Source organism: Salvelinus fontinalis, chromosome 5 (genome assembly GCF_029448725.1).
Source record: "Salvelinus fontinalis isolate EN_2023a chromosome 5, ASM2944872v1, whole genome shotgun sequence".
Classification (NCBI taxonomy): Eukaryota; Metazoa; Chordata; class Actinopteri; order Salmoniformes; family Salmonidae; genus Salvelinus; species Salvelinus fontinalis.
Window position 1 is genome coordinate 47789797 of NC_074669.1, and position 24760 is coordinate 47814556.

At 42.2% G+C, this 24760-nt stretch overlaps 1 protein-coding gene across 1 annotated transcript; it reads left to right on the forward strand.

Moving 5' to 3' along the window:
* Positions 1-781: 781 nt before the first annotated feature.
* On the forward strand, positions 782-21354 carry LOC129855730 (homeobox protein Dlx4a-like). The gene is made up of 3 exons (XM_055923704.1): positions 782-1341; positions 8871-9067; positions 19324-21354. Exons 1-3 carry the CDS (start codon positions 1005-1007, stop codon positions 19564-19566), a joined length of 777 nt encoding a protein of 258 aa, XP_055779679.1. The 5' UTR covers positions 782-1004; the 3' UTR covers positions 19567-21354.
* Positions 21355-24760: the final 3406 nt, after the last annotated feature.

Genomic DNA, 24760 nt, shown 5'->3' on the forward strand with positions numbered 1-24760 from the left:
CCTTCCTTCTTCGGAAACTATCAGCAATTACAACTTGTCCTCTCACCAAGTACAACCTCCTAAAGAAGAGTTTCCCATTTGTTGCATTTTTGTTTAAAAAACATGAATCGTGTATGTTGTGTGTTATACATGTGCTGGGAAATAGTGTATGTGTGTGTGTGTGTGTGTGCGTATTTTATGTTTTATCTTGATCCATCTGAGCGTTTTGATTAAGTCACATTTACAACGGTATTATAGCCACTGTGTTGAGCTTCTGTGCCCTCCTTTGAGTCTAGTTATGCGCAGGCTAAATCACGCATTGGCGCCAGGTATAAATTAAATGTATAGGCGTATCATGTAGCTATGTGTATTGCGTATTAATTAGGCAGGTATACATATATAATAATTGATTATCCTATGGCCTAACTTGTGCGCAATAGGTTTGTCCTTAAGTAAAAACATCGCTGGCAAAGTTGTCAAGTTTGTTGACAATCTTTGCAAACGCTAAAAGGCTACATAACAAAATCTATACATACTTGACATTAGATTAGCCTAGTTAATATATGTTACAGTAGGCCTATCTTCTCATTTAGCATACATTGTTTCCAAATTCTGCTGCATTGAAATGTCATTGCTGCCCAAACTGGAAGACCGACTTCATGTAGTTTGTATTAATCAAGTTAAATATGGTTTGGCCTCGGGGCAGGACGACACGATTAGCCACCGCAACCAATGAGCAGGCGCGCTCGTGTATGCCAAGCGAGGTAGCAACAACTTTAAACCATATGCACAAAGTGTTCAGAGAAACAGTGAAGGTTTTTCTCTTCTCTTTTTTAGAGACGATAAAATAAAGGGACTGCGTCATTTAGAATTTGTCGACAAACGGAAGGATTTAGGAAATAACCTCGTCACCTTAGCTTCGTGCTCTTGGTGTTTTTGTTAGGTAGCCTAACTTCCCCAGTCAGTGGATATGCATTGGTCCCATCTGTAGCACTCTATGGTGCCCTTAACTGCGCCTCGAGTTTATGGACCCCCGCTTAATGATGACTATGAGTTCATTGTCGGACAGTCTGGTTGCTTCTGATCCCTCAAAATCGGCCTTTCTGGAGTTCGGACACGGCTATCCCGGACACCAGCAGCATTCCCCCGGCTTATCCCACAACATCTATCCAGTACACGGCTTGCATCCGGTAGGACCCTTGCAGCACGACAGCTCCTTTTCTTCCAGCGCGTCATCCTATGGCCGCACGCTAGCCTACCCTTACCACAGCAATGTAAGCGCACACCACCCAAGTGCCTACCTGACATACCAGCACAGTAGCCACAACAACGGTCTGGGACGCACGAGAATAGAGGAAACAGGTACGTTTTAAAAACATCGGTGTTGACATTGCGGAGTTTATTCAATGTGTGTTGCCATTTTCAAGATGCAGTTACAGTGGCGAAGGCTATACGGACGCGATGGACTTCTAAAATTAGAATTGGGCACTTATATAGCCTACCTAAACCCTATCAGAAGTCTACAAATAAACCACTAATGAAATATAGGGAGTTCATAACATATAGCAAGCAGCATTACGGAAACAGTGCTCTGACCTAAAGGTGTTATCAATTAATAGGATAGTCATTTGTAATGCAAAACGCACTTGTTCCCATGTCACATATGTAGTCTATAACACCTGAGCACTTTTGAAAATATTTTATTTTTAAGTGTCAATGGTTTACAGGCTACTGAACTTCAAGATACATGCATGGATAAAGCAAGGGACTGTTCTCGTCTCAAATTGAAATGAGAATCCATTTTCATAAGATTTCACATTACCTAGGGCTATATGTAGCCTATTTCACCCTTTTAATTATTAGTCTAATCTGATATTAGGACAGGTGATTAGACCTAAGGGTAGGCTGGTCAGTTTGTATTTATATTATTGGCCAGCGAGACAGGTCAGTTGAATGGCACAATAATTAGCCTAGCCTACTCTGTATGATGATACAGGTCACATGCAGCCGACATGGGGGGGAAAACCGAGCCACTAAACATTTTGTCCTGTGGTCTCCCACAAAGCACAGCGCCCAGACAAAACATGTAATCTGAAAACCATTTATCTTTGATGACGTTATTGCTTCTGTGATCCTACATTACTTAATTGATATGTTAAGATACAGATAGCTGCATAGGACTGAAAGAGGTACATCATTTTACCTCGTATTTTTTTTATCAAAACGTTAAACAAAATGCATACAGCATTAATTCCACGTAGTCTAATGTCAATAACCCAAGTTGTTTAGAATGGCTAGTCCTATTTGAAGTGTGAAGCTGTTTGGGACTAACAGCTCGAAGACATTCGAATAGGAATCAACCTCTCAACAACAACAAAAATATGATGAGTGAGCTCGCTTAGGGGTTTATAGCAGCGTATTTATATTTACACAACATTAAAAACCCGTGCGGTAATCGGTATCGACTCCACTGCACTGTTGGCTATTGCCATGTTTATCAACTCTCTCCAGACACTGAAAAGTAAACAATTTTCACTCACGTATTAGGAAATGGTTTGTGTGTCAATTTTTTTTTTTTTACCTTTATTTAGGCAAGTCAGTTAAGAACAAATGCTTATTTAGAATGAAGGCCTACCGGGGAACAGTGGCTTAACTGCCTTGTTCAGGGGCAGAACGGCAGATTTTGACCTTGTCAGCTCGGGGATGCGATTCAGCAACCTTTCGGTTATTGGCCAAACGATCTAACCACTAGGCTACCTGCCGCCCCAATGCAATCTTACAGGCATTTCGTGTGTTGGCCATGTTGGAAAGTCAATAATTATTTAAGGCCCCAGATATTATAAACATTGCAGTCCTCTTGAACATTAACAGATTCATTATGTTATTCTTAGTTCTGATTAAAAGCTGGTCATTGTTCTGAACAATGTATTATAATTATTTTTATCATGATAATATAACCATGTAATGATTAGTTTAATTCCTACCAATAACAAGATAATGGCCTAATAATAATAAAGGAAACTATAGCAACAAATGGTATATCAACATTGATTACCATTTGTATGTTGCAATTATTTTTGGAATGCTTGTTAAGGCTGTCGCTTTCCTCATCCTCAGATGAGGTGAGGAGAGAAGGATCTTCAGACCAAAATGCGGAGTCAGGGAAATAAGCCATCTTTATTACAAATACGACGGCCACTAAACAAAACAAAACACTTTCAAAACTTACAAAATAACAAAACGTAACGAACGGAACCTGAACATAAACTTACATCGACAAACGTAAACTCACGAACAGGAACGTTACATCGAAACGTACGAACAGCCAAACAGCCCCGAGAGTGAATAACATCGAACACAACGAAGACATCACAGGAGACAATCACCCACACACAAACAGTGAGAATGCCCTACCTAAATATGACTCTTAATTAGAGGCAAACGCAAACCACCTGCCTCTAATCAAGAGCCATACCAGGCAAACAAAACCAACATAGAAACAGATAACATAGACTGCCCACCCAAAACACATGCCCTGACCAAAACACATAAAAAACAACATAAAACAGGTCAGGACTGTTACAGTACCCCCCCCTCAAGGTGCGCACGCCGGGCGCACCAGCACAAAGTCCAGGGGAGGGTCCGGGTGGGCAGTTGACCACGGTGGTGGTTCCGGCTCAGGACGCTGTCCCCATACCAACATAGTCACTCCCCTCTTCTGTCTACCCCTTCTAATGACCACCCTAACACTACCCTCCCCTAAATAAACGGCCAGCACCGGAACAAGGGGCAGCACCGGGACAATGGGCAGCACCGGGACAAGGGGTAGCACCGGGACAAGGGGCAGCACCGGAACAAGGGGCAGCACCAGGATAAGGACCAGCACCGGAATAAGGGACAGCACCGGGACAAGGGGCAGCACCGGGACAAGGGGCAGCACCGGGACAAGGGGCAGCACCGGGACAAGGGGCAGCACCGGGACAAGGGGCAGCACCGGGACAAGGGGCAGCACCGGGACAAGGGGCAGCACCGGGACAAGGGGCAACACCGGGACAAGGGGCAGCACCGGGACAAGGGGCAGATCCCGGCTGAAGGACTCTGGCAGGTCCTGTTTGGACGGCTCTGGCAGGTCCTGGCTGGACGGCTCTGGCAGGTCCATGCAGGCTGACGGCTCTCGACACTCATGGCAGACTGACGGCTCTCTACGCTCATGGCAGGCTGACGGCTCTCGACGCTCATGGCAGGCTGACGGCTCTCGACGCTCATGGCAGGCCGACGGCTCTCGACGCTCATGGCAGGCTGACGGCTCTGGCTGCTCATGGCTCTCTGACGGCTCTGGCTGCTCATGGCTCTCTGACGGCTCTTGCTGCTCATGGCTCTCTGACGGCTCTTGCCGCTCATGGCTCTCTGACGGCTCTGGCCGCTCATGGCTCTCTGACGGCTCTGGCCGCTCATGGCTCTCTGACGGCTCTGGCTGCTCATGGCTCGCTGGCGGCTCTGGCAGATCCTGTCTGGTTGGCGGCTCTGGCAGATCCTGTCTGGTTGGCGGCTCTGGCAGATCCTGTCTGGTTGGCGGCTCTGGCAGATCCTGTCTAGTTGGCGGCTCTGGCAGATCCTGTCTGGTTGGCGGCTCTGGCAGATCCTGTCTGGCTGACGGCTCTAGCGGCTCCTGTCTGGCTGACGGCTCTAGCGGCTCCTGTCTGGCGGATGGCTCTGTAGGCTCATGGCAGACGGGCGGCTTTGCAGGCTCATGGCAGACGGGCGGCTTTGCAGGCTCATGGCAGACGGATGGCTCAGACGGCGCTGGGGAGACGGATGGCTCAGATGGCGCTGGAGAGACGGATGGCTCAGATGGCGCTGGGGAGACGGATGGCTCAGATGGCGCTGGGGAGACGGATGGCTCAGATGGCGCTGGGGAGACGGATGGCTCAGATGGCGCTGGGGAGACAGATAGCTCTGTAGGGAGGAGAAGGAGAGACAGCCTGGTGCGTGGTCTAGGCACCGGCTGCGCTGGAGAGGAGGAAACAGCAGGAGAGAGAACCCGGAGAGACAGCCTGGTACGGGGGGCTGCCACCGGAGGACTGGTACATGGAGGTGGCACCGGGTCTACCGGACCGTGAAGGAGGACACGTGCTCTTGAGCACCGAGCCTCCCCAACCCTACCAGGTTGAATGGACCCCGTAGCCCTGCCAGTGCGGCGAGGTGGAGTAGCCCGCACTGGGCTATGCAGGCGAACCGGGGATACCACCTGTAAGGCTGGTGCCATGTACACCGGCCCGAGGAGACGTACTGGAGACCAGATACGTTGGGCCGGCTTCATGGCACTCGGCTCGATGCCCAACCTAGCCCTCCCAGTGCGGCAAGGTGGAATAGCCCGCACTGGGCTAAGCACGCGTACTGGGGACACCGTGCGCTCTACCGCATAACACGGTCTCTTACCAGTACGACGCCTTCTACCTCCACGGTAAGCACGGGGAGTTTGCTCGGGTATCTTACCCGGCTTTGCCACACTCCTCGTGTGCCCCCCCCCCAAGAAATTTTTTGGTCTTACTCACGGGCTCCCAACCGCGTCGTCTCGCTGCCTCCTCATACCAGCGCCGCTCAGCCTTCGCTGCTTCCAATTCCTCCTTTGGACGGCGATATTCCCCTGGTTGAGCCCAAGGTCCTCTACCGTCCAAGATCTCCTCCCAAGTCCAGAAGTTCTTGTTGCTCCGTCGAGCATTCCCATACCGCTTGGTCTCTGTTTGTAGGTGGGTGATTCTGTTAAGGCTGTCGCTTTCCTCATCCTCAGATGAGGTGAGGAGAGAAGGATCTTCAGACCAAAATGCGGAGTCAGGGAAATAAGCCATCTTTATTACAAATACGACGGCCACTAAACAAAACAAAACACTTTCAAAACTTACAAAATAACAAAACGTAACGAACGGAACCTGAACATAAACTTACATCGACAAACGTAAACTCACGAACAGGAACGTTACATCGAAACGTACGAACAGCCAAACAGCCCCGAGAGTGAATAACATCGAACACAACGAAGACATCACAGGAGACAATCACCCACACACAAACAGTGAGAATGCCCTACCTAAATATGACTCTTAATTAGAGGCAAACGCAAACCACCTGCCTCTAATCAAGAGCCATACCAGGCAAACAAAACCAACATAGAAACAGATAACATAGACTGCCCACCCAAAACACATGCCCTGACCAAAACACATAAAAAACAACATAAAACAGGTCAGGACTGTTACAATGCTAATAGCAGGCCAATATTAGTTTTAGTGATTTTAAAGGTGCTTCACGGGATTTTTATTTTTATTTTTGAATTGTAATTTCAGAAAATGTCCATAACATATCTGTCGCTAATAGTGGAATATTAGTGTTTCACAGTATTACTTACTCCCCAGTGTTGTGATTGGCTGTGATATTCACCTATTGATTTCTCGCGCTAGTGGCATCTGTTGTCAAACTAGAAAAGCTGTTCTGACTTTGCGGCTGTGTTATCTAATGGAAATCGCTTTGTTATTTCCTGTTTGCTAAAATTCCACACTGTTCGCTCAATTTCACTGAATAGTGTAGGGAATCAGTGTACCATCTAAATCTGTGAAATATTTTTTTTTAATAACAAAAAATTTAGTTTTTACAGCTGTTTGAAGCTGGTGGACCAAAACAAAAGAACAGTTTCTGCATAGTCACAAAGCAAATTGGCCAGTTTTACCTATATTGTTGGCTTTTCAGTGTAACATTTCTAGTGTTGATTCAGGTGTTAAATCAACACTCATTGGTGTAAAAGTTTTGGAGTTAATAACCAGTGTTAAACCAAAACCACACCCATCAGTATCATATTTCCCAGCATGCTGTATTGCAGGTAGATATTTTTGAATACTTTGTTTCAATATCTTTCTTTTTGTTTGATGAATTAATCTTATGCTACTCAAATATAAATAAAATGCATCTAAACTAATCCAATCTGTTACTTGGACTTATTGCACCGGTTACTGAAATTATTGTTCCAGTTTATATGGTTTGGTTAGCCTCATATCTTCTTCTACCTGACCCAGCAGTATCATTCTGAATGCAGGTTGCGGGTGAATAAAAATTCCAAATGTTGGCTATCCCCACTCTGGTTGGATTCCAATAGGAATACACATCACTTTGCAAGCCATAATAATGCGACTCGCAGGCCTGCAAACTATGAGTTTCAGGCCACGGTAATACGGTAAAACTAATCCCTCAAAATAAGGCATTAAATACTTGCATTTTGTTGAAGAATGACATTTTAATGATAGTTAATTCACTTAAGATCTTCATTGGTGAAGGCCACAGAACAAAAACAAATAGACTGCAACAACAACCATGTCTCTGTCACTAATACGGTTGCTAATTTAACACTGAAAAGTGTGGGCCTGTATAGACACTGGACCAGTGTTAAATTGAACACTATCAGTGTTGATTCAACATGGGAGAATAGGCTGTGCACTAGCATGTGATGTAAGGCCTATGAGTTTATGTATATTATTTGCTATTTGAATGGCAGGCTTAGAATAGAAAAGGGGAAATCAAGATTCAACAGTTCCAATGCAACTTATTTAACTAAAAAATTTAATACAATACAACTTTATTTTCCATTAGTTATAGCAAACAACAGACATGTGTCTTCTGCTCATTCTCAACTGCCCCATACAGCACAAATCACACACAGTTGAGACAAGCACCGGGTCACCCCTGTATGTTGTGGGGTTAACCCTTTTTTCAAGGGCCCAAGCCACCCAACAAAAGGGGAACGTCTTAAGGATGTGAACCCAGCAGCACTCCACTTGCCAGATACATTTTTTTCCAGCGCCTGGCCCGGGATTCAAACCGGCCATCTTTCGGCCACAGGTTCATCTCCCTTAGCCATTGGGCTACCTACCTCCTACCTAAATTCTCTGCAATTATTGTTCAACTTAGCAAATCAAATTTACATCTTCTGCCCCTGTATAACAAAAAGTGAAGTATTTCTTTTATTTATTTCACCTTTATTTAACCAGGTAGGCTAGTTGAGAACTAGCCTACCTGGTTCTCATTTGCAGTTCTCATTTGCAACTGCAACGTGGCCAAGATAAAGCAAAGCAGTTTGACACATACAATAACACAGAGTTACACATGGAATAAACAAACATACAATCAATAATACAGTAGAAAAATCTATATACAGTATGTGCAAATTAGGTAGGATAAGAGAGGTAAGGCAATAAATAGGCTATGGTGGCAAATGAATTACAATATAGCAATTAAACACCGGAATGGTAGGATGTGCAGAAGATGCATGTGCAATTTGAGATACTGGGGTGCAAAGGAGCAAGGTAAAAAAAAAAAAAAAAATACAGTATGGGGATGAGGTAGATTGGATGGGCTATTTACAGATGAGTTATGTACAGGTGCAGGGATCTGTAGATGAAGTAGATGAAAGATGAATCTCCTCACGCTATTTCACTGGTTGTATTATAAGGATGGATTCATACAGTGTCATGTTACTATGAATGCCTTGTGGGGGCCTAATGCAGCTGTTTCCCTAAGCACTAGTTGGTATGTGCACTCTTCATAACAATGGGAATAATGGGGAGCAATATGCAGTCATTATATTCCTCATGCTCAATGACCTCTTGTGCAACATGAGGTAGAAAAGAAAAGTTGAGCTCTTGCCCATTGAGGGAAAATTAAATGGCATAACTTAAACATGTATTATTCATTAAATGTATGATTATTATGATGATCATTATTATTATTATTATTATTGCTGTTATTGTTGTTGTTAATATTGTTATTATTATTCCCAAATTTCGGACCTCAATGGGACTTCCTGGTGAATAAAATAAAACGTTTTATTTTTCATCCTTTTGAAGAGCTTGAGAAGCCAACCACGGTGATCGAGAACGGAGAAATTAGACTGAACGGAAAAGGGAAGAAGATCCGAAAACCTCGGACCATCTACTCAAGCTTACAACTGCAGGCGCTCAACCAGAGATTCCAGCAAACCCAATACCTTGCGCTACCTGAGCGAGCCGATTTGGCGGCAAAATTGGGACTAACTCAAACGCAGGTACATATTTCTGTATTTTGGGCCAATTTAATTAGTCTATTTCAGTTATTTTGACTGATTTAACTGTTCAATAAGCTGTTTATTACAAGAGGCTCTTCAATGCACAACAATTTTGGTGTCAGTCTCTGTCACGCCCTGACCTTAGAGAGCCTTTTTATGTCTCTATTTGGTTTGGTCAGGGTGTGATTTGAGGTGGGCATTCTATGTTTTGTTTTCTATGATTTTGTGTTTCTATGTTTTGGCCGGGTATGGTTCTCAATCAGGGACAGCTGTTTATCGTTGTCTCTGATTGGGAACCATACTTAGGTATCCCTTTTTCCCTCCTTTCGTTGTGGGTAGTTGTCTTTGTTTGTGGCACTATAGCCCTTAAGCTTCACGGTCGTTTTTGTATTGTTTATTGTTTTTGTTGCCGTCATTCTTAATAAAAGGAATATGTATGCTCAACACGCTGCACCTTGGTCCAGTTCTTTCGACGGCCGTGACAGTCTCTTTTTAAACGTGGTCTGTATAGGTCTCAATAGTTTGAATGGAATAAATGGGCAAGCATTACACAAATGGTTCACAAAGTGAACAATTCCTATGGCCTGTTGTTTACTCGAGTCGGGCAAAATGTTCCTCCTTTGTAAGCATCTCCTCTCAAGGTGGTGAGAGGTTTAGTCAAAATGATGTGCATGCCCATTCTCAATGGCACGCCTTCTCTTTGCATCTAGGCTACAACACTATATGCATAAGTGCCTGATTAGATACTGTTAAGGCCAAATGTCTCATTAAAAATGAGAATGGAGCCTAATGTTATGGCGTTATGTAATTTAAGGCTTTGAGAATTTCCACTCTAAGTAGTTAAAGTTTTCCGATGCTGTATTATTTAGCATATAGGAGAAAACACTGGAACATTATGTTCCTAGGTATCAACCTCCATTAGTTTGATGTCCTGCCATGTTCATGGAGGTGTTAGCCTACTCTCTCTGCCTATAACTGATATTGATTCCCCTCATGAGTGTGAGGCACACACTTTCATGAATATTTGAATGCAACATGGCTGGAATGTCAGTTCCCCATTGGCAGCGAGGCAGTAGAAGTGCAGGGTGTATCACTGTCCTGTATTACCGCTACTTGTCTTACTACTGTGTTATCTATCTCCTATTATTACTTACTTACTCATCTGGGCCTGTATTCACTATGGGCCGGTTTCCTGGACACATATTAAGCATTGTCCTGGACTAAAAAAACTGTTTCAATGGTGATTCTCCATTGAGCATGCTTTTCAGTCCAGGTCTAGGCTTAATCTGTGTCTGGGAAACTGTCCCGAGTCTCAGAGTAGGAGTGCTAATCTAGGATACATTTAGCCTTTTAGATCATAATAAATATGATTATGGACAGGGGAACCTGATTATAAATCAGCACTCCTATAATCTGAGACGCTTTATGAATATGGGCCCTGAGCTCATTCCTTGAGGATTTTAGAGGTAACACTCCAGTCTCAGTCCTCCTTTAGCCTATATAGCTCTTGGTTCAGTTTTAAGCCCTCAATCTCTCAGCCAATGGGTTCATTTTGTAACTAACTCCTTACTTCTCACTAAGCGCTGTCTGTCTTGCAAGGGAAAAGGAAGGGAGAGGGTGGAACGACCGCGGCCATTTTGTCTGTCAGTAGGAATAGAGGAAGAGAGCTTAGCAAGTTATCGCCTCACATTTTGTATGAATATTGTGAGTCCCAGGAAGTTTTTGGGTTCCCAAAATGAGAGAAAAATTACAGCAGAGAAAGTACAGACTTTGGTAGGACTACATTCTTTTTAATTTGGGAGAGTTTACTACTTTCAACCAGGTAATCATTCTATATTTCTTGAAATCTAGAGATCTCCCTTACTACGTTTGCCTGGGGATTTCAAAAATACGTAATGGCTAATCCAAAGGGAATATGTACTCTCAATGCTGCTATACATCAATTGGAGTAAAGATTGTTTTTGGCGTATTGACGGATATGAAATGCAGTAATTTCTCCTCTGTGGTAAGAGACCATTCTGACCTGATCCGTGATGTGATGCTAAGAGAGGAGAGCCTTAGTAATTCCATGTAAGTGCCACACGACAGATATCTGAGAAAGCGTCAAGAGGTGACTTTTTGCAAGATGAGCACTTTTTTACAATACTTTTTCAAATCTAGTTGGAGATGTATACATGCATCTGAAAGTTACATTAATTGGGACTTCAGAGACATGATATGTCTAGTATATAAAGGACATGCACACGGCCATGGCGCAAGGCCGCCCAAACAGAGAATCAATGGCCTCCTTTTCTCTCACAAAGTTGTACCCCTCTACCCCCACTGCCCCTCCCTACACTCATCTGTAAAACTGCACTTACCAACTTTCTCCTTTTTTCTAATATTTTTTTTCCCAAACATTTGCTCTTTCATTCCTTCTTCATATCTATTCAACACCCTCTTTCTCTCTCCTAAAAAAAGACCTGGCACCCTTGCAAAATGATCCTATATACACTGAGTATACAAAACATCCCTGCCAGCATCCCTGTCGAAAGCTTCCGAAACCTTGTAGAGTCCATTCCCCGACGAATTGAGGCCGTTCTGAGGGCGAAAGGAGGGCAACGCAATATTAGCAAGGTGTTCCTAATGTTTGGTATACTCAGTGTACGTATATGCTAAATATGAAGAAGCACTTCTCGGAACCTCTCTGATATGGGGCGGCAGGTAGCCTAGTGGTTAGTAACCAAAAAGATTGAATCCCCGAGCCGACAAGGTAAAAATCTGCTATTCTGCCCCTGAACAAGGCAGTTAACTCACTGTTCCCTGGTAGGTTGTCATTGTAAATAAGAATTTGTTCTTAACTGATGTGATGGCATTTTCCTTTATTACCAAATGAGGAGTCAGAGTTATACTTAAAACTTAATCTTTAATAATATGAGCTTTACAATAGCCCTTTGACTCTCAGATCAATTCAGTGTCTATAATGAATTCTGAGAGTCCCTACAGAAGAATAAAAATATATTTTATAGCTAAGATACACCCCTCTCAACTTACATGACGAACCACAGATCTTAGGAACAGTTCACAAAGGTTAAGATTTGTATGAAAGATATCTATAAAACATAGCAGACAGTTACTGCTGTGTCAACAGTTCTCATTGTAAAGACCAGTGTCTGGCCCCCTCCTACTCCAAACTGGAACCCGTCTCACCCTGGTACGATATAGCACAAAAACATTACCTTATCCAAGGCATTACTCAATTGTCAACTCTAGATACCTCCCATCTCAAATAAACCCCCTCTTGACCCCACTCCTGGACAAGCTCACTGAGGGGATTGAGCCTATAGGTCATACACTATCCCAGGATAAGTGTACAGACATTGTGGAGACAAGTAATTGGTTCCCCATTAATCACGCCATCCCTTCACATGGTTTAAGAATAGGTAAAGACACATTCACATATGAAGACAATGTTCCATTCTGTCCTCGTCCCTTTCTGATATTCTGCATAGCACCAGGGACATGTGAAAGACAAGCCTGACCTCTCCCCTCTCTGGGCCCCAAGTGACTGAGCCCCAGCTTAGAAAAAAGTGCAACTGCCAACACTACAGTCCAAAAGGATACATTCTAATGACAAGTATCTCACATAAGCATATTATGTAAATAAAACATCTTATTTATCTATGTTACCCAACTAATTCTGATTCATCCGCCACACTGACTTAAAAATATATTATGTTACCTGGGAGGAGGCAGGAATTATTGATAAGGTCATATTGAGAAGGGAGCTAGATATATTGGAATCACTCGTGTCCTCTAGCCTTCCATGAGCAGCAACCACCTGGCAGATTATGCATAGTCTTTTTTTGCACCAGAAATACTCACCACCACTCGCCAGTCACCACACATTTAACTAAGGAGAGTGGTTTCCCCAAATTGTACGGTACACACGTTGATATTTAGTTGGATATGTGGGACAGGATTTTCTAGCGTAATTTCTTAATTACCAAACAATTACCCCAAATTTCAGGCTGAAAGCCCTTGTCAGCTGAGTGTTGCTGTTGAAATCTAAAACCAATATTTCCAATTATCATAGGAAAAGCTACTTACATTAGCATGCTGTTGATTGACATTAGGGTCAAATTACTTCATAAATATATTTTCAATGCAATTCGGCATTAAAGGGGTAATCAGCAGTCGCTATATCACTTTTGGACTAAATGAATGATATGTACCCATTGATTCTTGAAGAATATAACTCATAAAGACCTCATGAACTTATTAGTTAAACAGTCCTACTCCATAAGAACCCAAAATATAAGCTTGTTTTACTCCAATGGTTTATGTGAGACTTGGTTTTTGTTACATCTGCAAGAACTGTTAATTATATTGCTGGCATGGAATGTGATACACAGTTTTTATTAATATACCCATTTAGTCAGTGTTAAAATACACTGGAGAGGGTTTAAAAAAAAAATATATATAATTTTAACACTTATAGGGGTGCCCACATTATTACGTTTAGGCCTATGGAAGTGTCCTAATGTGTTTATGGGAGTGAAATATGTTACTGTTATGGGCCTAATCTTTTTTTTTCATGTTGATCAGAACTGATGATGTGTAGGCTAAAGTCAGAGAAAACGACGTAAAAGTTGGCCGACTTGTGGACTCCAGTCACATGACTTGGACTACTCGAGTCACATGACTTGGACTCGAGTCTGACTTGAGTCACAGATTTGATGGCTTGAGACTCGACTTGATAAAAAAATTATTAACTTGAGACTTGACTTGGACTTGGAGCCTCAAGACTCGGGACTCGACTTTGACTTGAGACTTTGACTTGAAATTATCTGTCCAGGTTTTGTAATGTTTGTCACTCATTTTGTGGCACAGAGTCTACGTGGATTACACTACATGCAGCCAGAGACAATAGCCGCAGCATCGCAGCATAGTAGCATCACAGCATCACCCTTTTGGCTAGTGAAACGCACACTCAGCGCTCTGATTGGACCAGAAAACTATCAATCAACACAGGCGAACAGATTGGGGATTTGCTATACAGCTATAGGATCGGGTGCAGCGCAAGCATCAAATTGTAGGAAGAGAGGATTGAAATCAGGCCAGCAGGCAGTAGCGGTGCCTTGGTAAAATCACTGGAGAAGCCAGTGTTAGACAGATTCGATTTGGTTTCTCAAGGGGAGGGTGTACCCTCTACCAGTGTCCGTTCAGATAGGACAGGTTAAGCCTGATACAGAGGCTATTCATTTTGGGCTATTTCCTGTGTATATTTGGTAGATCTACTTGTATATTTTGAATGATATGGTGCTTTCACCATTGGATCACCAAAACCAAATAAATCTATACTCTGAGCACGTCAACCTGCCTTGCCATCAGCTGATTTCATGCCCTTACCACAGCTACAAGGTCCATATTTTACAATTATATAGGCTAATAAAAATATGTTGTACACAAAATAACGAAAAGAGCTGTCTGGTAGCCTCAATAAATAGACAAAGATTTGTAGTTCAGCAAGTCGTTGCATGTATATATACAGTACAAGTCAAAAGTTTGGACACACCTACTCATTCTAGTGTTTTTCTTTATTTTTACTATTATCCACATTATAGAATAATAGTGAAGACATCAAAACGATGAAATAACACATATGGAATCATGTAGTAACCAAAATATTGTTAAACAAATGAAACATATTTTATATTTGAGATTATTCAAAGTAGCCACACTTTGCCTTGATGACAGCTTTGCACACTCTTGGCATTCTCTCAACCAGCTTCATGAGGTAGTCACCTGGAATGCATTTCAATTAACATGTGTGAATTTCTTTCCTTCTTAATATGTTTGAGCCAATCAGTTGTGTTGTGACTAGGTAGGGGTGGTATACAGAAGATAGCCATATTTGGTAAAAGACCAAGTCCATATTATGGAAGGAACAGCTCAAATAAGCAAAGAGAAACAACAGTCCATCATTACATTAAGACATGAAGGTCAGTCAATTCTGAAATTTCAAGAACTTTGAAAGTTTCTTAAAGTGCAGTCGCAAATGATGAAACTGGCTCTCATGATGATCGCCACAGGAAAGGAAGACCCAAAGTTACCTCTGCTGCAGAGCATACGTTCATTAGAGTTACCAGCCTCAGAAATTGCATCCCAAATAAATACTTCACAGAGTTCAAGTTTTATTTTAATTTTATTTTTTTCACCAGGTGAGCTAGTTGAGAACAAGTTCTCATTTACAACTGCGACCTGGCCAAGATAAAGCAAAGCAACAGACACATCTCAACATCAACTGTTCAGAGGAGACTGCGTGAATCAGGCCTTCATGGTTGAATTCCTGCAAAGAAACCAATACTAAAGGACACGATAATAAGAAGAGACTTGCTTGTGGCAAATCTGTCCTTTGGTCTTTTGGTTACAACCGCTGTGTCTTTGTGAAACACAGAGTAGGTGAACAGATTATTTCCGCATGTGTGGTTCCCACCGTGAAGCATAGAGGAGGAGGTGTGATGGTGTGGGGATGATTTGCTGGTGACACTGTCTGTGATTTATTGAGAATTCAAGGCACACTTAACCAGCATGGCTACCACAGCATTCTGCAGCAATACACCATCCCATCTGGTTTGCGCTTAGTGGGACTATCACTTGTTTTTCAACAGGACAATGACCCAACACACCTCCAGGGCTATTTGACCAAGAAAGAGAGTGATGGAGTGCTGCATCAGATGACCTGGCCTCCACAATCCCCCGACCTCAACCCAATTGAGATGGTTTGGGATGAGTTGGACCGCAGAGTAAAGGAAAAGCAGCCAACATGTGCTCAGCATATGTGGAAACTCCTTCAAGACTGTTGGAAAAGCATTCCAGGTGAAGCTGGTTGAGAGAATGCCAAGAGTGTGCAAAGCTGTCATCAAGGGTGGCTACTTTGAAGAATCTAAAATCAAAAATATATTTAGATTTGTTTAACACTTTTTCGATTACTACATGATTCCATATGTGTTATTTCATAGTTTTGATGTCTTCACTATTATTGTACAATGTAGAACATTTTAAAAATAATGAAAAACCCTGGAATGAGTTGACAGGTAATGTATTTCTTTGGACTTGACTCGAGTCTTGACCACGTTCTACATGGGACTCAACTTGAGACTCGGACCTTATGACTTGAGACTTGCTTGTGACTCGTCTGAAAGTTAGTAAAGCCTGCAGCATTCTGAAAATATTCAGACCCTTTGACTTTTTCCACATTTTGTTAAGTTACAACCTTATTCTAAAATGGATGAAATAGTTTTTCCCCCTCATAAATCTACACACAATACACCATGACGGGGCCTCCCGAGTGGGGCAGTGGTGCAGTGGAATAAGGCACTGCATCACAGTGCTAGCTGTGCCACTAGAGATTCTGAGTTCGAGTCAAGGCTCTGTCGCATGCCGGCCGCGACCGGGAGACCAATGGGCCCAGCACAATTAGCCCAGCGTCGTCCAGGTTAGGGGAGGGTTTGGCTGGCAGGGATGTCCTTGTCCCATCGCGCACTAGCGACTCCTGTGGTGGGCCGGGCGCAGTGCATGCTGACACGGTCGCCAGGTGTACGGTGTTTCCTCCGACACATTGGTGCAACTGGCTTCTGGGTTAAGTGGGCATTGTGTCAAAGAAGCAGTGCGGCTTGGTTGGGTTGTGTTTTAGAGGATGCGCGGCTCTCGACCTACGCCTCTCCCGAGTCCGTACGGAAATTGCAGCAATGAGACAAGACTGTAACTACCAAAATTGGGGAGAAAAATGAGTACATTTTTTTTAAACAATACCCCATGATGACAAAGAAAAAATGTTTTTTTTTTAAATTTTGCAAACGTATAACAAATAAAAAACTGATTTATCACATTTTCATAAGTACATTGCCTTGCAAAAGTATTCATCCCCCTTTGTGTTTTTCATATTTTGTTGCATTACAACCTGTAATTTAAATGGATGTTTATTTGGATTTCATGTAATGGACATACACAAAATATTCCAAATTGGTGAAGTAAAATGAAAAAAATAATAATGGAAAAGTGGTGCGTGCATATGTATTCACCCCCGTTGCTACGAAGCCCCCAAATAAGATCTGGTGCAACCAATTTCCTTCAGAAGTCACATAATTAGTTAAATAAAGTCCACCTGTGTGCAATCTAAGTGGCACATGATCTCAGTATATATACACCTGTTCTGAAAGGCCCCAGAGTCTACAACACCACCAAGCAAGCAGCACCACCAAGCAAGCGGCACCATGAAGACCAAGGAGCTCTCCAAACAGGTCAGGGACGAAGTTGTGGAGAAGTACAGATCAGGGGTGAGTTATAAAAACATATCAGAAACTTTGAACATTCCACGGAGCACCATTAAATCCATTATTAAAAAATGGAAAGAATATGGCACCACAACAAACCTGCCAAGAGAGGGTCGCCCACCAAAACTCACAGACCAGGCAAAGAGAGCATTAATCAGAGAAGCAACAAAGAGACCAAAGATAACCCTGAAGGAGCTGCAAAGCTCCACAGCGGAGATTGGAGTATCGGTCCATAGGACCACTTTAAGCAGTACACTCCACAGAGCTGGACTTTATGGAAGAGTGGCCAGAAAAAAAGCCATTGCTTAAAGAAAAAAATGAGCAAACAAGTTTGGTGTTTGCCAAAAGGCATGTGGGAGAGTCCCCAAGCATATGGAAGAATGTACTCTGGTCTGATGAGACTAAAATTTAGATTTTTGGCCATCAAGGAAAACGCTATGTCTAGCACAAACCCAACACCTCTCATCACCTGAGAAACATGGTGGTGGCAGCATCATGCTGTGGGGATGTTTTTCATCGGCAGGGACTGGGAAACTCAGAATTGAAGGAATGATGGATGACGCTAAATATAGGGAAATTCTTGAGGGAAACCTGTTTCAGTCTGCCAGAGATTTGAGACTGGGACCGAGGTTCACCTTCCAGCAGGACAATGACCCGAAGCATACTGCTAAAGCGACACTCGAGTGGTTTAAGGGGAAACATTTAAATGTCCTGGAATGGCCTAGTCAAAGCCCAGACCTCAATCCAATTGAGAATCTGTGGTATGACTTAAAGATTGCAGTAAACCAGCGTAACCCATCCAACTTGAAGGAGCTGGAGCAGTTTGACTTGACACAATCCTGTCTCGGAGCTCTACAGACAATTCCATCGACCTCATGACTTGGTTTTTGCTCTGACATGAATTGTTACCTGTGGGACCTTATATAGACAGGTGTGTGCCTTTCCAAATCATGTCCAATCAATAGAATTTACCACAGGTGGACTCCAATCAAGTTGTAGAAACTTCTCAAGGATGATCAATGGAAACAGGATGCACCTGAGCTCAAATTCAAGTCTCATAGCAAAGGGTCTGAATACTTACATATTTATGTAAATGTAATATTTTTGTAAAAATTTAATAAAACATGTTTTTGCTTTGTCATCATGGGGTGTGTGTGTGGGATGATGAGGGGAAAACGTTTTAGAATTAGGCTGTAATGTAACAAAATGTGGAAAATTTGAGGGGTCTGAATACTTTCCGAATGCACTGTAAATGTAATTAATTCAAGACATCGCCACAGTATTTCTGTCATTGGCGTGTTTGGGGCAGATCTTTCATTTTGGTCCATTTACGAGCCCTTGCGAAATGTGAGCTATCTGAGCCGTGTTTTCCACTCATCTCCACAATCAATTGCAATTCATAATTAGATTTTACTAGAGCTCCTTTTACCACTCTGTGGGTTTTGCTGTTACATAAACGTCTCACCAGGCTCTCTCCATATCAAAATATCTCTGTAAATTCTCTGCATTGTTCGTAGAATGGGGAAAACAACCGTAAAGGAATGCCAAACGTATTGCTTGCCTGGTCTGTAGTGGGGTTTAGTGTTAATTCTCCTTGCAACTCACCCACCAGCTTTATTTAGTCTTTCTTGTGAATGTTCTGTTTTTAGTCCCTTTTCGCTAACAATGCAGTCATATAGCCTACAGTTATAATTTGAATAATTTAATGCTCTATTAGCCAGCATGCTGGCAACATGCAAAGGTGCATGACAATATTATCAAATAAAAATTATATTAACAACAATGAGGCCATGGATATTATAATAAACTATTATTATTATTATTATTATAGTAAGTACTGAATAGACTAATTATAATAGTAGCTTATTAATTTTGATAAAGATTATAATAATAGCCTAATTGCAGGCTTAATATACTAAATTGTATTTATTGTTGCAGGTTAAGATATGGTTCCAGAACAAACGCTCCAAGTACAAGAAGATCATGAAGCATGGCCCGGGCGGACCGGAGGGAGAACACCTGCACCCTGGGTCTCCGTGTTCCCCGGGGATGCCGCCACTTTGGGACGTTTCCATGGCAAATAAGGGGACGCCTGCGCAATCCGGTGGATACATGAACAATTTCGGACACTGGTACCCAAGCCACCACCAGGAATGTATGCCGAGAACTCAAATGATGTGACGGAATGTGGACAATGGGATGGAATTCTATCCTCTCTCCTCAACTGACTTTACTCAATCTCAACATTTAAATTCATGTTTCGTCTCCTCTTGTACATGAACCGCGTAGCCTATCCCATTTTAAATGTAGCTCCAAGCCCCAGCTATCACATTCGAGACTTATTTTTTGAAACGGACGTTTAAAGGTCTTTTGCTTGAATTTCATCCGAGGTTTTGCCTACAATTTCGTGGACATGAAGACTGCACTTTTGCCTTGGAGGCCTGGATTTTGAATGCAGTTGAGTTTCAAATAAAGCCTCAGTGGTCAACTATGCACTGCAATAATATCTCTTTTTACAAAATGAGCAATCCGAAGATTTCAGAAGTTTGAGCATGAAAATGCCTAACACCGTCATATATATATATTATTTAAATATTTGATGCAAAGACATAAGTTCGATTAGGCATGAGTTTATAATTATTAGTATTATTATTATTAGTAGTAGCCTATTATTATTATTAAAGTAAATATCAAAATATACCAAAATACGCAAAAAAACTGACTTCTATGGCCCAATGAAAACTAACATCTCACATAAGAAAGGGTAATGTATTTTACCCTAAAACATTTGGACAAGCAATAGAGGGTATTATTTTAATGTTGACAATGATTTTATAAAATGGGCATGTCAATTAAAGCTAATTTGGGATATAACTTGTTAAATAAATACAACTTTCATTCCAACAGTATAATTACCAGCAATTTGCAGGCAACAAAATATTCCTCTCCAAAACTGAAAGTCCATAGGAACTAATAGGAAAAGGACAAGGAGCATCCATCGGCTGTTGCGGGTCTACAAGGCAACGGAATCGTCATTAACCCAAATTACTTGCAGGAGTAAGCTAATTGTAGCCTATCAGCAGTCCGGCACAAATAGCTGAAAAACATGATAGCGCCAGTGAGAGTGCTATCATGAGAGTGCAAACCAACTATGGTGATTTTTTTTAAACTATAGGACTAACTATTGAGCACAAAGGTGGCAACACATGTCCAAGAGTGGTGTGGCGATAAAACAATTCTGGGGCCCGTAGTTTTTCTTGATCTTGTAACCTATCCACGTAAAAGTCAATGCCTTATACTGTATACATGATTCATCTCTTGTAAAAAAAGGTTTAATATGGGCTGTGATGGGACCAGAGTTTTTCTAATCAGGTCACGTGGGTTTTAAAAAACTCCTGGGAAAACTGGCTTTGGTGAGGATAAAAACCCTGTCAACTGCAGCAACCTTGTACTTGCTAATATCTGAATTATATTTTAAAAGGACTGGAGGGTTCCTATACACGTACACAGAGAAAGCAACATGATTGGACAATAAAACACACAGAGCTAAGCTTGCGTTATGCAGATTTGCATCGTGTAGTCCTGCCATATGCAACTGTAGGCTGAATAAAACATGTACTCACAGTCTTTCAGCTATTGTGTTTACTGATTAATTCCAGTTAATAATTTTGTACTGAAAAATCCTAAATGGCCTAGTCAACCCAAGTTTGAATATAAACCACATTTGATCCATTCACATTTTCTCACAACCAAATGGGCTATAAATAAGCCTACACAAGTAACGTTGGCTAGAGGGAGGCTAGATTATGCAGCTACTGTTGTTAGTAGCCTACAGTTGATCAGACTGCAAAATTGTCTCGTTTCCAGGCAATACAGCATGTACGATCGCTAATGTTTTGGCTGCTACATTTATGTAATAGTCTTTGCTTGTGTATGTCGGGAGTGTTGTGTTATTATGCTTGCTAAATAAATACCAGAGGAAAGTGAAGAGCGCGGCTTGAGCGTGAATCTGATTGGTCAAGACAAGCAAAGAACCTGCAGCAGCACTCGGATGCAAAGGACAAAAATTGTGCGGGAGTTGACAAATAAGGCAAATCGGTCGAAATAACAGGACTTTGCCCCTCTTTTTAAAACTTTGCTTCGAAATATTTTATTGAACAAAATATAAATTATATAAATTAAAAAAAGTGAAATAAAGGTTAAATCAAATTAAAAAGTGGTTGAAAAGTGTTGTAAAACTCTTTTCTTATAGCCCGGCGGTTGTCAATGTGTGGTTGGATTATTTTCCCCAAATGGCTACTCAGGGCTAAATATGCTAACAACGTTATATTGTGTTGACCACAATATTACCACTGAGACCTACCTTGGTCTGAATGTAGGCTTTGGCACGTGCTACCGGAGTTATCGGAAGCTCCTAGTTCCCAGTGGGAAATGTTACCTGAACGCAGTAGCGGTGCGTGGGTAAAATCACTGGGGAAGCCAGGGAAAAAAGCCAAATTACAACCTATGTATTATGATAATTGCGTTGTTTTCTCTATAACCAATTAGTTAATTCATATGCATTACGACTGTGATATACAGTCCTAAAGGCCGAGACAAAAGGAAGACAAAGTGGCAGAATAAATTCAGTCACACGTTTGATTCATCACAAAACCGGAGAGCAAGTCCATAAAGCATATTGCATGTAACGAACAGTTACATGACCTACAGAATGGTAAAGCAAGTTAATGTTTACAACATTTTCGGACCACTAAACAACTATTGATTTACACTGAACAAAAATCTAAACCCAACATGCAACAATTTCAAAGATTTGACTGAGTTACAGTTCATAAGGAAATCAGTTAATTTAAATAAATTCACTAGGCCCTATTCTATGGATTTAAAATGACTGGGAATAGATACAGATATGCATCTGTTGGTCACAGATACCTTAAAAAAAGGTAGGGGCATGGAACAGAAAACCTGTCAGTATCTGGTGTGCAGCGTGACACATCTCCTTCGCATAGAGTTGATCAGTCTGTTGATTGTGGCCTGTGGAATAGTGTCCCACTCCTCTTCAATGGCTGTGCGAAGTTGCTGGATATTGACGGGAACTGGAACATGCTGTTGTACACATAAATCCAGAGCATCCCAAACATGCTCAATGGGTGACAAGTCTGGTGAGTATGAAGGTCATGGAAGAACTGGGACATTTTCAGCTTCCAGGAATTGTGTACATATCCTTGCGATATGGGGCCATGCATTGTTATGCTGAAACATGAGATGATGGCGGCGGAGGAATGGCAAGAGCATTCAAATTGCCGTCGATAAAATCCAATTGTGTTTGTTGTCCGTAGCTTATACCTGCCCATACCATAACCCCACCGCCACCATGGGGCACTCTGTTCACAACGTTGACATCAGCAAAAAGCTCACCCACACGACACCATGCACGTGGTCTGTGGTTGTGATGCTGGTTGGACGTACTGCCAAATTCTCTAAAACGACGTTGGAGGCGGTTTATGGTAGAGTAATGGACATTCAACTCTCTGGCACAGCTCTGGTGGACATTCCTGCAGTCACCATGCCAATTGCGCGCTCCCTCAAAACTTTAGACATCTGTGGCATTGTGTTGTGTGACATACCTGCACATTTTAGTGACCTTTTATTGTCCCTAGCACAAGTTGCACCTGTGTAATAATCATGCTGTTTAATCAGCTTCTTGATATGCCACACCTGTCAGGTGGATGAATTATCTTGGCAAAGGAGAAATGCTCACTAACAGGTGCGTGCGTGTGTGCGTGCAAGTAGAAAAACATGTTGACTCACCCTACTTGTAGAGAAACTCCAATGCCATCCTCCTCTCTTTCATGTGGATGAAACAGACTATCACTCTGTCATACAGTACATTCTTTTATTTTTTGTTTTCTTAAGTTTCCTGGCTAAAATGCTTGCTCGTTAACCTAACTTACTTTCATGGGCAATGTTAGCTAGTTAACATTAGCCTTCTACTGTACATCTAGCTACATATTGAACTTCCATACTCTCAGGCCAGGGGCACAATGTATGGATTAATGGCTGGATCAGAATCACCGTTATAATCTTTGGCCAGTACGGAGAATTAAGTAAAACTACAAGTCCAAATCCCTTTCTTCATCCATGGCTAATTTAGGAAAGGGACAATTTTTGCTAGCTAGCCACTGGAGGACAACAACACAAGGAGATGCAACAATTCAAGATGTTTCTGTCAATGATGTATGCTCTCGATGCGATGATGGGAGTGACGCCAAATCCAAACTGGCTTCCCTTGACACTTTTTTCTGGTGTTCCTGGACCATTCACAGTTGAGCTCACTCAGTTTAGCTCAACGCTGATTGGCTATTATTTTATACTTTTTTATCAAGGGGAGGCCAAATGCTTGCTGGCTTCCCTTGCATTCAATGCTGCGGGCGGCAACAGTGTCATAATCTTGTGGACCAGACAGCATCAGATAGATGGTCCAGGAACACCGACACATGCGGAGACAGAGGGGCGCTGTTTCGCATGCTCGGATGCATTCTCCGGTGAGATACATTTAGCCTCTTGCCAATTGAAGTAAAATTATGAAACACAGAGACGAAAGATGTTTCTCCTATTTTTTCTTGGTAAATGTTTTGGGGAGGCCTGGCTTCCCATGAATACACACCACTGCTTGAACAACACTCCAAGTTGGAATTACAAGTGGGAAACAGAGAAAATGTTGTTACCCGAGTTGACGAGTTGTGACGTTTCACCACTGACCTTTTTCCTTTTCAACCAAAAGATGACAAATACGTTTTTGACAATTACAACGTTATCAATAAGGAAAATATAGATAGTTTGTCCATTATTTCAAAGTTAAGCAAGCTATCTAACTTAGTTATTTGCAATGTTAGCTAGCTTATCAAGCTAAAATCTTATTGGTTGAAGAATTGTTCCGACTTCAAAGGCACGTGAACACATTCATGTAGACTTAGCTACCACTTCCCAGTTTCCCATGAGCACATGAAGCAACCCTTTATCCATAATCGGTAGATGGTTTAGGCCTATATTAATTCTGCATCATTTACAAAGCAGTGCGCAAGAAACAAACCTATTCAAAACAGTTCTTAAGAATTGACCCCCCTTCCCAAATCAAACATGGGTGCTAATGTTGTCCCCTCGTTCTGCATGCACATGCTTCCACTACTTCCTGTCTGTTGCAGCTAATCAGAGGTGACAGCATGACACGCATGTTTAGCAGGGCTCATTAGCTAATGGGGGGATACCTAGTCAGTTGCACAACCGAATGCATTAAACCGAAACGCGTCTTTTGCATTTAACCCAACCCCTCTGAATCGACATCCAAGTTATCAGCACCCGGGGAGTAGTCGTT